Here is a 14,341-nt window from a genome sequence, read left to right as displayed (position 1 = left end):
GTATTGGGTATTAAACCTGTAGTTTATGCTTTGATTAATGCACGATCACTTTCTAAACATAAGACAGAAATTGCGGAGATGATTACTTTATATCAAGTGGACTGTCCTTTTATAACCGAATCATGGGCTAAGGCAGACTCCAACCCTGATTTCATTGAAGCTTCTCCTAGTGGCTATTCCTTCTTTAGATTGGATAGGTTAGTAGGCATGGGAGGAGGGCTTGCTATTATTTGTAGGTCTACTCTGTCCTATCAGTGGGAACCGGCCAATTCTCCACATAGGTCCTGTGAGGGCTTGTATTTTAAAATTCGCCCGAAAAATTGTATTTTGATTGAGGGGCTATTGATTTACAGACCACCGGGCTCAGCTGCCTTATTCATGTTAGACTGGCCCATTCCTAATGAACCTCTGCTAGTGGCATTAAATTGTATTATCCTGGGGGATTTCAACTTACATTTTGATAATGGCCAGCTCCCTTATGTTAAAGAGCTGGTGAATCTCATGGCTTCGTTTGATTGGACTCTTTCAGTCTCCTTGGCCACACACAAGGCAGGGCATATTCTTGATGGGATTTTTGCCCGCCCAGAGGATCAGGTGACTGTGTCCAACATTCCTTTGGCTTGGACTGATCACCACCTTCTCTTGTTTAAAAATGCTAAGTGGTAAAGTGCTAAGTGGTGCCCCAACCAACAGATAAAATTGGGCAGCAAATCCTTGCGGCTATGGAACAAAATCACCAAGACTCAGTTGAGCCCTGAAGTAAAGGAAGGCTGTGAGGTAGCAGAAAATCTTCATATGTCTGCCTTGGAGGTTTTTAATTCAGGCTTAGTCCTCGCTATGGGTAAGTTGGTCCCTTTGATAATAGAGCCGGAGGGGAGGCCTAAGAAAACTAGCTGGCCCTGGTTTAACATCGATTTGAAGGTGCTTCTGAGGAGGTACCGTCAACAAGAAGGACGATGGAAGTTATATCCTAGTGAGACAGAGAAGAAGAAGCTAAGAACTGCTTTAAAAACGTATAAGGTAGCCTGTTTTGAGGCGAAATCAGCCTTTCTGTCTACAAGAATCAAGGATGCATCCAATGCTCCTAAAGAACTATTTAAGGTAGTTCGCTCTTTAACCATGCCTCCCGTTCCTCCTACTATCTCACCTAATTCCAAGGCAACTTGTAATCAAATTGCGGTGTTTTTTTAAACTAAAATCCGGCAAATTAATTCAGATTTTCCCTTGCTGGAAACTTTGATAGCCCCATTAGATTCTCCGAGTCAGGACATTCCCCTGCTCACATGTTTTCCCCCGTTGTTGCCGGACAGGATTAAAGATTTTTTAATGGGGATTAAGTCAGGTTCACCTATGGATCCTTGTCCACCCGGCATTTTGCAGATGATTTCGGAACCTGTTGTTCCGAAATTAGCCACTATTTTTCAGGAAGTTCTATCTTCAGGGATCTTCCCTTCCACATGGAAGCAGGCCACTGTTATTCCTTCAAAAAAGACGCCCAACCAAACTGCCTTTGATTTGAGCAACTTGCGACCTATCTCATTGTTACCTACATTGGCTAAGATTTTTAATAACATTAATTATGAACTTTCCACGTTTCTTTATCAGGCTGGAGACTTCGTCCAGTCACAACATGGGTTTAGGAAGGCTCATAGTACGGATTCAGCGCTACTCACTACATCTGACTCCATCCGGAGATTACTCGATGAGGGTCAAGGCACTATTCTTGTACTATTGGATCTCTCATTGGCATTTGACACCATCTCTCCTGCGATCTTGGTTTCACGCCTCCATCAAGCTGGAATAAAACTCTCTGCCCTTAAAATCCTGAAGTCTTTCTTAAGTAATAGATCTATTACTGTAAGCTGGGCTGGCTTTAAAGCACCGGCTTTTCATCTGCCTTGTGGTGTGCCTCAGGGCTCAGCGCTTAGCCCAACGATTTTTAATATCTATGTGGCCCCCCTAGCGAGACTAATCCGATCATATGGTTTCATCCCATCCTCCTACGCTGATGACACACAACTTATCATGCTGGTATCTAGGAACAACTGGGAGGAAGTGGCTGATTGGTTTAATAACTGCATGCAGGATATTAATAAGTGGATGAGACAGAACTGACTGAAGCTAAATACAAACAAGACTGAGATTGTTTTGTATGGTTGTAGTAAGGAGCTGTGGAGCTTGCGATGGTGGCCTGATGAATGTGGAAAGCCACCTGTCCCCTGCGTGGCTACCAGAAATTTGGGAGTGATCTTTGATGACTCATTAAGTTTTAAGCCACAGGTTAGTGCTATTGTCAAATCTAGTTACTGGACACTGAAACTCCTGAGAAAAATTCTACCGTTTCTGAAGCAGGAGGAAAGAGTCACTGTTATTCTAGCGTTTATTATGTCCAGATTGGATTATTGTAACTCCATGTTGTTGGATATTGATGTGGGTTCCTTGAGGAAACTGCAGTTAATTCAGAACAATGCAGCTTGTATGATTTTGGACCTTCCATGTTTAGCCTCGGCTTCTCTTAGCCTGAAATATCTTCATTGGCTTCCGGTTGGCAAGAGGATTATTATATAGCTCTTTGCCTAACATTTAAAGCGCTCTATGGGGGCGGTGCTGAACACCTGGCTGACAGACTCAGGTGGTATCGTCCAGGGCGCGTCCTAAGATCGAACAATTCCTACTTGATTCAGGTCTGTCGAACTCGCAGTCAGGTGGGGAGACAAAGCCTTTACAGTGGCGGCTGCCAGACATTGGAATGCTCTACCGTTGGACATTAGGAAAGAACACAACTTCCTGATATTCAGGAAGCGAGTGAAAACGTGGCTGTTTCCACAGTAATGTTGCTTGGCCTTGGTCGTTCCCTCTCTATTTATGTCCTCGAGCGTTTCGATGCTAAGGCCGGAACGCGCTATATAAATATCCATATACATACATACATACAAGGGGTTATTATTTTGGGGTCCCCACTAACCTAGTGTGGGGACCCAGAGGTGACCTAGACACAAAGAGCACGTCGTGGTGAATGTTTTGGAGGTGGCCCCACTGTCCTAGGACCACCACACGCTGAGTTATGAGCAAACTTTTTTTGTAAAAGTAAAGCCCTGCAAAGCGTTATGGGGCGAATTTCCCGAGTGCAGTGAATATTGTGGTATCTGCTGTCCTGCTGTGCCGGAAGAGCCGCTTTCGCTTTGAGGATTTCTGTTTTACATAAAGCATTTACCAATTTTAAGTGTTTTAAGGGGAGAGCCACAAGAAATGACTCTGATTAGGCACCTGTGAACAACCTGACCAGTGCTCCAATATCGCCGATCGAATTCACGCTGTTATGCCTATTCGCACTCTGAGCGCCATGGCCGCCATGCAGCACAAATAGGGGAGAGACAAAAGAAAAAGATTGTTTGCCCACACTGAAGTATATCGGCAATCGTGCAATAATCCATGTAACAGAGACAGTTTACAAGGCGTGACGAAAACAGCCTCAAGGTGGGACAAACGTAAAGCATTTACCAGTTACATCAAGTGATATTTGAAAGGCAAGCCCAGGAACGAATGAAAGTAATGGGCGTAAGATGGATGTGGGTAAAAGCACACAATACTTACAACAGTTCAAAGTGCTTGCACGCTTGACATAAACACGCACTAGAACCACAGCCATCTGCTAAGAGAGCCAACAGCGCCCCATTCGCCCAGGTTTGCCATTGTATCTAATTTCACAAGGTTTCATATCAAAGGCAGGGCCATGTCTAAGTTTGGAAGGTTCAAAATTGTCACCTATCTAGCTGAAAACATCCCCACCAGCCCCTTCCATATTTTAACGGGACCCGCTAAGTCTGTGCGGAGCAGAGGCAGGCTACGGAATGGGTCTATTTTAACATGCTTCCGAGCTCGTTTGAGCAGTGAGCTATTTCTTCTCACTGTGCGGATTTAACCCATTCAGTTCTGGCTTCACGCTTGAAGGAGAGGTGTGCAGCACCGCCGGAGCTATCCACCTACAGCGGATGTTCTCTTAAGGTAGGGCCTGCTATGCATGTTTACGTGAGAGGGTCACCCTATCCTTATAAAAATGGGAGCCGCGAATTAATTGTGGATGCTGTCTCTCAACCAGAGCCAAAGACTTTTTTCACAACAGGAGGTGACCATAGGGGGGCCCGAGGCACCGCGTAGCATTTCTCCAAAGCTGTGATATTTTGGGGTTAAATTCGGGCAGTGCTTGAAATGGAAAGTCTGAAGTGTCTAGAATACTGGACTGCTGCGGAGACTGCATCAGTGTTGAGAAGATGTGGCGCCGCCCCCCTCACCCCGCCCCAACAATCGCTCCTTTGAAAAATGAAGACTTAGTACTCGACAGTACTTGTCCATTTAAACCACTGATTCGCAAAACGGTTCCCTCACCATTGATTCCGTAAAAATCAGACGAGTTTAAGGGTCGGGGATATTCACTGAACGACAGCCACACTCGCTGCTTGGCGTGGAAGAGTGCGACACAGCTTGGAGCAGTGGGGTTATACCTCAAAAAATAAGGGATTCATTTCGACCAACAGTCCATAAGTTTGGGAAAATGCTACTTAGTTTTCAAACACGTTTCTAATAATTAGACATATATTTATTAATTTCTAGGCAGGGACTAATGCAAAATAAACGGCTCTTTGCAAAATAAGTAGCTGTCTGTCTTTCGGCCATGTCCCCTCACATTAAACCAAGGTCATCACCGGGTGTAAACCTGTGGGTACCCTCAGCCATCTGCCCCCTAGGGGCTGCATATGGTAATTTTAAGCACCTCTTTCCATGGACGGCTCCTTCTTTTACTCCGAAAGGCTGCTTCATTCAAGAAGCTCCGAGCCCACATTTGCGTAAAAGCTGTTTGATGCTCAAGGGATCCTGTCTACATTTTGCATACATTTCACTTACATTTCCGGAACAGAAATTGTTTCAGAAATAACTCGGGATTCTCGGTAGACAGGCACCACCTGTTGCCTAAATGCCGCTTACATTTCCCAAATGGGAGTGCGTCTTTTATTCATTTGATTTTCATAGCGCAATGGTTATTTTCGGCACAATGCCGGTTGAATTGCAGGAGCGGTCTCTGCTTTAGCCAACAAGTCGTCTTATTTTCGAGAAACACAAACTACTTTTTCCAAACACATTGTGATTTCGCGGCACTTTCTGTATTTTCTCCAAGCGCAGCCTCCCACCCCTTCCATCTAATCCAGATCAATGGTGCAGTTTACTCAGAGGCATTTCGTGCGCGCACCTTAAAATGCGCCCCTCGCGCAGCCCGGTGCAGCCCGAAGGGCTGGGGCGGCATCACTCACCTTGACGAAGAGGAAGATGTCCAGCAGGGGGTCGGCCTGGGAGTTGTCCTCCTCCCCCGGGTTGTTGTTGCCGCCGGGGGGCACCTGGCGGCTGAGGTGGCCCCGGGAGAGGCAGAAGCCCGCGGGGTCGGTGGGGCTGAAGAGGCCGGTGGGGGAGGTGGGGGAGAAGAGCGGGGGCCCGAGGCCGGTGGGGGAGAGCCGCAGGCTGCCCCGGGGTCCGTCGTCGCCGGCAGAGGGCGCCCTCTCCTTCCCGGGGAAGGGGCTCTCCGGGCTGCCGCGGCCGCTCAGCACCATGCTCTCCGGGCTGCCCGAGGAGCTGGGCGAGGCGGGCCCCTCGCTGTCCCCCGGCTCGTAGCTCGGGGGGCCGTCGGGGAGCTCCTGGTAGAGAGGGGGCTGCACCGAGTCGTAGAGGTGGTCGCAGGTCTCCATGGCGCGCGTCTGGTGGCTGCTGCTCGCTCCTGTCACAGTGACACCGCGCCGGAGCCTGCCGCTCTAATCATTCACACGGGGCAGAACTTTGATCGGGCATAAACAAAGCCCCGGGGGCCTGCTGCCAAGATAAGGCCGAGCGCCAAAGAGATGCGCGCCCGCAGCTCCGGTAATCTCCCCGCCTCAGCCCTATCCCTATCCCGAGGATCTGCCCCTGCCCACCCCCCGGAAACACTGAACTTGCAGATTGCACCGCCTCAGCCACCCCATCCTATCCCGTGGATCTGCCCCTGCCCATCCCCGGGTAACACACACTGACCTTGCATATTGCACCGCCTCATCACCCCCCATCCTATCCCGAGGATCTGCCCCTTCCCACCCCCGGGTAACACACACTGACCTTGCATATTGCACCGCCTCATCACCCCCCATCCTATCCCGAGGATCTGCCCCTTCCCACCCCCGGGTAACACACACTGACCTTGCAAATTGCACCGCCTCATCACCCCCCATCCTATCCCGTGGATCTGCCCCTTCCCACCCCCGGGTAACACACACTGACATTGCATATTGCACCGCCTCATCACCCACCATCCTATCCCGAGGATCTGCCCCTTCCCACCACGGGCAACGCTGAACTTGCGGATTGTACTGCCTCAGTCCCCCACCCTATCCCCAGCGTCTGCCCCTGCCCACCCCGCGCAATCCTTGGCACCTCTTCTGGACTTGCAGATTGCACCGCCTCATCACCCCCCATCCTATCCCGAGGATCTGCCCCTTCCCACCCCCGGGTAACACACACTGACCTTGCATATTGCACCGCCTCATCACCCCCCATCCTATCCCGTGGATCTGCCCCTTCCCACCCCCGGGTAACACACACTGACATTGCATATTGCACCGCCTCATCACCCACCATCCTATCCCGAGGATCTGCCCCTTCCCACCACGGGCAACGCTGAACTTGCGGATTGTACTGCCTCAGTCCCCCACCCTATCCCCAGCGTCTGCCCCTGCCCACCCCGCGCAATCCTTGGCACCTCTTCTGGATTTGCAGATTGCAGGGCCCTCTAACAAAAGACCTGAGAGCACGGGCGGTCTCAGCCGGAAAGGGGAATTGAAAGGGTACACTGTATTTTTAGTGTATAAGGAAGACTGTTATACACAAACATATTGATAAGGGTACTAGTTTACATTTGTACAGTAAAAGTACCACTTCTGGAGTTCTGGAGGTCGGCAGGTTAAGCCAAGCAATTCCCCAGCCAAAAGTCTTGTTCGCCCTTTTCTAGTGCAGGCTCGAGCGAGCTGCCAGATTTTAAAAGCCCTGCTTGCCCAGTACTGGTCAAATATATGACCAACTTGAGACTAAGGCGGGCCAGATACCATCCCAAATGTAGCTTAAAGTTGCAACTCTCAAAAAACAGAGAGAGCGTATATGAAATATTAGTAAGCATAATGTTTATATATCAACACAAATCTGTAGTACTTCCAGTTAGTATTTTTAAAACTGTGTAGGAGGCTGGCCTGGCTTGTAGTGGGTACCAAGGGGTACTTACACCCTGTGCCAGGTCCAGTTATCCCTTATTAGTGTAGAAGAGGTGTTTCTAGCAGCTTAGGCTGATAGAAGGTAGCTATAGCAGAGCAGCTTAGGCTGAACTAGGAGACATGCAAAGCTCCTACTATACCACTGGTGTCATATGCACAATATCATAAGAAAACACAATACACAGATATACTAAAAATAAAGGTACTTTATTTTTATGACAATATGCCAAAAGTATCTCAGTGAGTACCCTCAGTAGGAGGATGCCAAATACACACAAGATATATGTACACAATACCAAAAATATGCAGTAATAGCAAAAGGAAGTAATGCAAGTAATGTAAATTGCAATAGGAGCACATAGGTATAGGGGCAACACAAACCATATACTCCAAAAGTGGAATGCGAACCACAAATGGACCCCAAACCTATGTGAGCTTGTAGAGGGTCGCTGGGACTGTAAGAAAACAGTGAGGGTTAGAAAAATAGCCCACCCCAAGACCCTGAAAAGTAGGTGTAAAGTGCACCTATAACCCCCAGAGATCACAGAAGTCGTGATAGGGGGTTTCTTCAAGGAAGACCAACACCAACAAAGCAACAACAGTGGATTTCCGGACCTCAGTACCTGTGGAACAAGGAGACCAAGTCCAAGAGTCGCAACAATGTCGAGAGTGGGCAGATGCCCAGGAAATGCCAGCTGAGGGTGCAAAGAAGCTGCCACCGGATGGTAGAAGCTGTGGATTCTGCAAGAACGAAGAGGGCTAGAAACTTCGCCTTTGGAGGATGGATGTCCCTTGTCGTGAAGAAGCTTGCAGAGGTGTTCCCACGCAGAAAGACCGCAAACAAGCCTTGCTAGCTGCAAGGGTCGTGGTTAGGGTTTTTGGATGCTGCTGTGGCCCAGGAGGGACCAGGATGTCACCACTTGGATGAGGAGACAGAGGGGGCGCCCAGCAGGTCAGGGAGCCCTCACAGAAGCAGGCAGCACCCGCAGAAGTGCCGGAACAGGCACTTGGAAGAGGAGTGAACCGGAGTCCACCCGAAGACACAAAAGGGAGTCCCACGACGCCGGAGGACAACTCAGAAGGTTGTGCACTGCAGGTTAGAGTGTTGGGGACCCAGGCTTGGCTGTGCACAAAGGAAATCCTGGAAGAGTGCACAGGAGCCGGAGCAGCTGCAAATCACGCGGTACCCAGCAATGCAGTCTAGCATGGGGAGGCAAGGACTTACCTCCACCAAACTTGGACTGAAGAGTCACTGGACTGTGGGAGTCACTTGGACAGAGTTGCTGAGTTCCAGGGACCACGCTCGTCGTGCTGAGAGGGGACCCAGAGGACCGGTGATACAGTCTTTTGTTGCCTGCGGTTGCAGGGGGAGGATTCCGTCGTCCCACAGGAGATTTCTTCAGAGCTCCTGGTGCAGAAAGGAGGCAGACTACCCCCACAGCATGCACCACCAGGAAACAGGCGAGAAAGCGGCAGGATAAGCGATACAAGGTTGCAGTAGTCGTCTTTGCTACTTTGTTGCGGTTTTGCAGGCGTCCTGAGCAGTCAGCGGTCGATCCTTTGGCAGAAGGTGAAGAGAGAAGTGCAGAGGAACTCTGGTGAGCTCTTGCATTCGGTATCTGAAGAATTCCCCACAGCAGAGACCTTAAATAGCCAGAAAAGGAGGTTTGGCTACCTAGGAAGGAGGATAGGCTAGTAATACAGGTAAGAGCCTATCAGAAGGAGTCTCTGACGTCACCCGCTGGCCCTGGCCACGCAGAGCAGTCCAGTGTGCCAGCACACCACTGAATCCAAGATGGCAGAGGTCTGGGGCACGCTGGAGGAGCTCTGGGCACCTCCCCTGGGAGGTGCAGGTCAGGGGAGTGGTCACTCCCCTTTCCTTTGTCCAGTTTCGCGCCAGAGCAGGGCTGGGGGATCCCTGAACCGGTGTAGACTGGCTTATGCAGAGATGGGCACCATCTGTGCCCATCAAAGCATTTCCAGAGGCTGGGGGAGGCTACTCCTCCCCAGCCCTGACACCTTTTTCCAAAGGGAGAGGGTGTAACACCCTCTCTCTGAGGAAGTCCTTTGTTCTGCCTTCCTGGGCCAGGCCTGGCTGGACCCCAGGAGGGCAGAAACCTGTCTGAGGGGTTGGCAGCAGCAGCAGCTGCAGTGAAACCCCGGGAAAGGTAGTTTGGCAGTACCCGGGTCTGTGCTAGAGACTCAGGGGATCATGGAATTGTCTCCTCAATGCCAGAATGGCATTGGTGTGACAATTCCATGATCTTAGACATGTTACATGGCCATGTTCGGAGTTACCATTGTGACGCTATACATAGGTAATGACCTGTGTATAGTGCACGCGTCAAATGGTGTCCCCGCACTCACAAAGTCCGGGGAATTTGCCCTGAACGATGTGGGGGCACCTTGGCTAGTGCCAGGGTGCCCACACACTAAGTAACTTAGCACGCAACCATCACCAGGTGAAGGTTAGACATATAGGTGACTTATAAGTTACTTAAGTGCAGTGGTAAATGGCTGTGAAATAACGTGGACGTTATTTCACTCAGGCTGCTGTGGCAGGCCTGTGTAAGAATTGTCAGAGCTCCCTATGGGTGGCAAAAGAAATGCTGCAGCCCATAGGGATCTCCTGGAACCCCAATACCCTGGGTCCCTCAGTACCATATACTAGGGAATTATAAGGGTGTTCCAGTATGCCAATGTGAATTGGTGAAATTGGTCACTAGCCTGTTAGTGACAATTTAGAAAGCAGAGAGAGCATAACCACTGAGGTTCTGGTTAGCAGAGCCTCAGTGAGACAGTTAGTCATCACACAGGAAACACATACAGGGCACACTTATGAGCACTGGGGCCCTGGCTGGTAGGGTCCCAGTGACACATACACCAAAACAACATATATACAGTGAAATATGGGGGTAACATGCCAGGCAAGATGGTACTTTCTTACACAACCCCCCCACCACCAAACGAAGGACAATAAGACTAGCCATGACCTGATGAGTCTTCATTGTCTAAGTGGAAATATCTGGAGAGTCCATCTGCATTGGAGTGGGTACTCCCAGGTCTATGTTCCACTGTATAGTCCATTCCCTGTAGAGATATGTACCACCTCAACAATTTAGGGTTTTCACCTTTCATTTGTTTTAGCCAAAGTAGAGGTTTGTGGTCTGTCTGAACAATGAAGTGAGTGCCAAACAGGTATGGCCTCAACTTCTTCAGTGCCCAGACCACAGCAAAGGCCTCCCTCTCTATGGCAGACCAACGCTTTTCTCTAGGGGTCAACCTCCTGCTGATAAAAGCAACAGGTTGATCGTGGCCCTCAGAATTGAGTTGTGATAAGACTGCCCCTACCCCTAATTCAGATGCATCAGTTTGAACAATTAATTTCTTGGAGTAACATGGGCTTTTTAGGACAGGTGCAGTGCACATGGCCTGTTTCAGCTCCTCAAAAGCTTTCTGACAGCTAGCTGTCCATAATACCTTTTTAGGCATCTTCTTGGAAGTGAGGTGATTAAGTGGGGCTGCAATGGAGCCATAGTTCTTAATGAACCTCCTGTAATACCCAGTGAGGCCTAAGAAGGCTCTCACCTGGGTCTGAGTTGTAGGGGGAACCCAATCCACGATTGTCTGGATTTTCCCTTGAAGTGGTGCAATCTGTTCTCCACCTACCAGGTGTCCCAGATAAATGTCTTTCCCCTGCCCTATCTGGCACTTTGAAGCCTTGATAGTGAGGCCTGTCTTCTGCAGGGCCTCCAAAACGTTCCACAGGTGGACCAGGTGATCAACCCAGGTGGAGCTAAAGACAGCTATATCGTCCAGATATGCTGCACTAAAAGCCTCCAACCCTTGCAGGTTGGAGGCACCTCTGAAAAGTGGCAGGTGCGTTTTTCAAACCAAAGGGCATTACTGTGAATTGGTAGTGCCCTCCAATAGTCGAAAATGCAGTTTTTGCTTTAGCATCCTCTGATAACTTGATCTGCCAATACCCTGCAGTCAAATCAAAGGTGCTTAGATACTTGGCAGATGCCAGTGTATCTATTAGCTCATCTGCCCTGGGTATAGGGTGAACATCAGTTTTTGTTACCTGGTTGAGACCTCTGTAATCTACACAAAACCTCATCTCTCTTTTCCCATCTTTTGAGTGAGGCTTTGGTACAAGCACCACAGGAGAGGCCCATGGGCTTTCAGAATGTTCAACCACTCCTAGTTCAAGCATTTTCTGCGATTCTTGTTTTATGCAGTCCCTGACATGGTCAGGCTGTCCATAGATCTTACTTTTGACAGGCATGCTGTATCTAGTATCTATAGTGTGCTCACACCAAGAAGTGGTGCCTGGCACAGTAGAAAAGAGTTCAGAAAACTGACCTAGGAGATTTATGCAGTTGTCTTTCTGCTCAGCAGTAAGACAGTCTGCCAAAACTACACCTTCCACTAGAGCATCTTGTTCTGTGGAAGAGAAGAGATCAGGGAGAGGGTCACTCTCTTCTTCCTGTCCTTCATCTGTTGCCATGAGCAGGGTGAGATCAGCCCTGTCATAGTAGGGTTTTAGGCGATTGACATGGAGCACCCTAAGGGGACTCCTGGCAGTGCCCAGGTCAACCAAATAGGTGACCTCTCCCTTCTTTTCAACAATGAGATGGGGTCCACTCCATTTGTCTTGGAGTGCTCTTGGGGCCACAGGCTCCAATACCCACACCTTCTGTCCTGGTTGGTACTGAATCAGAACAGCCTTCTGGTCATGCCATTGCTTTTGGAGCTCTTGGCTGGCCTGAGGGTTTTTACTGGCCTTTTTCATGTACTCAGCCATTTTGGATATTAGGCCGAGTACATAGTCCACTATGTCTTGCTTAGGAGCTTTTAAAGGTTGTTCCCAACCCTCCTTTACAAGTGTTAGAGGACCTCTTACAGGGTGCCCAAATAGGAGTCCAAAGGGGCTGAAGCCCACTCCTTTCTGGGGTACCTCCCTGTAAGCAAAAAGGAGGCAAGGTAACAGGACATCCCATCTCCTCCTGAGTTTTTCAGGGAGTCCCATTATCATTCCTTTGAGAGTTTTATTAAACCTCTCTACCAGTCCATGTGTTTGTGGATGATAAGGTGTGGTGAATTTGTATGTTACACCACATTCCTTCCACATGGCCTTTAAGTATGCAGACATAAAGTTGCTACCCCTGTCTGATACAACCTCTTTTGGGAAACCCACCCTGGAAAAGATTCCCAGGAGGGCTTTTGCCACTGCAGGAACTGTAGTGGTCCTTAGAGGAATAGCTTCAGGGTATCTTGTGGCATGGTCCACTACCACCAAGATAAACCTATTGCCTGAAGCAGTAGGAGGGTCAAGGGGGCCAACTATGTCAACCCCTACCCTTTCAAAGGGAACCCCAACCACAGGCGGTGGAATAAGGGGAGCCTTTGGAGTGCCACCAGTCTTGCCACTGGCTTGGCAGGTCACACAGGACTTACAAAAGTATTTTGTGTCCTCTGACATCCTAGGCCAGTGAAACAGGGGGACAAGCCTTTCCCATGTTTTAATCTGACCCAAATGTCCAGCCAAAGGAATGTCATGTGCCAGAGTTAGGAGGAGCTCTCTGTACTGCAGGGGAATGACCAATCTCCTGGCTGCTCCAGGTTTTGGGTCCCTTGCCTTTGTGTACAAGAGGTTGTCCCCCCAGTAAACTCCATGTGAGTCACTGACATCCCCATTTTGCTGTTTGACAGCTTGCTGTCTGAGACCCTCTAATGTGGGACAGGTTTGCTGTGACACACTCAGCTCCTCCCTGGCAGGCCCCCCTCCACCCAAAAGCTCAGCAGTGTCTGCTGCCAGCTCCTCTGGTGAAGGTTCTGCACAGGGGGGAAATTCTTCTTCCTCAGAAGTTGAATCATCTGTAGAGGGAGGGATAGTGGGTAGGGATTTACCCTTACTAACCCTAGCTTTAGGGAGCACTTGGTCCATTGTTCCAGGATCCAAGTCACCCTGTCCTTTTTGCTTTTTGGCCTGAGCCCTTGTCAAAGCAAAAATATGCCCAGGAATGCCCAGCATTGCTGCATGAGCCTCCAACTCCACTTCTGCCCAAGCTGATGTCTCTAAATCATTTCCTAGTAGACAGTCTACAGGTAAATCTGAAGCAACCACAACTTTCTTTGGACCAGTAAACCCCCCCCCCAGTTGAGATTCACAACAGCCATGGGGTGGCTAAGAGTGTTGTTATGAGCGTCTGTCACTTGGTACTGGTGACCAAGTAGGTGTTGTTCAGGGTGTACTAGTTTCTCTATTACCATGGTAACACTGGCACCTGTGTCCCTGTAGGCCTGAACCTCAACACCATTTATTAGGGGAAGTTGCTTGTACTTATCCATATTAAGGGGACAAGCAACCAAGGTGGCCAAATCAATGGCACCTTCAGAGACTAGCACAGCCTCCGTGGTCTCCCTAACAAGACCAACCCCAACTAAATTACCAAAAGTGAGCCCAGCTACTCCCTTGGTTTGGCTATTAGTAGGTTTGCTCCCACTACCACTGCTATTACTAGGGGCACTAGAGGTTGCAGTAGGGGTTGTGGTAGTGGGAGGCTTGGTGTTTTTCTTTGGACAACTGGCATCCGTTGTCCAATGGCCTTTTACATTACATAAATAGCACCATGGTTTCTTTACTTGATTAGAAGAGGATTTGGACCCACCACCCCCACCAGAGTGTTTTTGTGGGCCTGATGAAGACTCATTTTTAGATTTGTCCCCACCCTTGTCTGAAGACTTACCATCCTTCTTCTTGCCATCCTTGTCACCCCCTGTATGAACTTTTCTGTTCACTCTTGTTCTGACCCATTTGTCTGCCTTCTTTCCCAATTCTTGGGGAGAGGTCAGATCTGAGTCCACTAGATATTGGTGTAACAAATCAGACACAGTTATTCAGAATATGCTCTAAGGATTAGATTGTACAGGCTTTCATAGTCAGAAACTTTACTGCCATGTAACCACCCCTCCAAGGCCTTCACTGAATAGTCAACAAAGTCTACCCAGTCTTGTGAGGACTATTTTCTGGTTTCTCTGAACTTAATCCTGTATTG

At 49.1% G+C, this 14,341-nt stretch overlaps 1 protein-coding gene across 2 annotated transcripts in view; it reads right to left on the bottom strand.

Moving 5' to 3' along the window:
- Window positions 1–14,341, bottom strand: part of CLIC5 (chloride intracellular channel 5) — a 584,489-nt gene that overhangs the window by 461,745 nt on the left and 108,403 nt on the right. Inside the window, exon 1 of one of the 2 annotated variants that reach the window (XM_069236098.1) lies at window positions 5,307–5,683. The exons of the other annotated variant lie outside the window; for it this stretch is intronic. Within the exon in view, the coding sequence (XP_069092199.1) occupies window positions 5,307–5,600 (294 nt within the window). The 5' untranslated portion in view covers window positions 5,601–5,683. Of the gene's footprint in view, window positions 1–5,306; window positions 5,684–14,341 lie in introns of those variants that run through there. 2 annotated transcript variants of the gene reach the window in all.

Source organism: Pleurodeles waltl, chromosome 5 (assembly GCF_031143425.1).
Source record: "Pleurodeles waltl isolate 20211129_DDA chromosome 5, aPleWal1.hap1.20221129, whole genome shotgun sequence".
NCBI classification, from domain to species: domain Eukaryota; kingdom Metazoa; phylum Chordata; class Amphibia; order Caudata; family Salamandridae; genus Pleurodeles; species Pleurodeles waltl.
The sequence above is the reverse complement of the archived record's forward strand: the minus strand, read 5'-3'. Positions and strand labels throughout refer to the sequence as shown.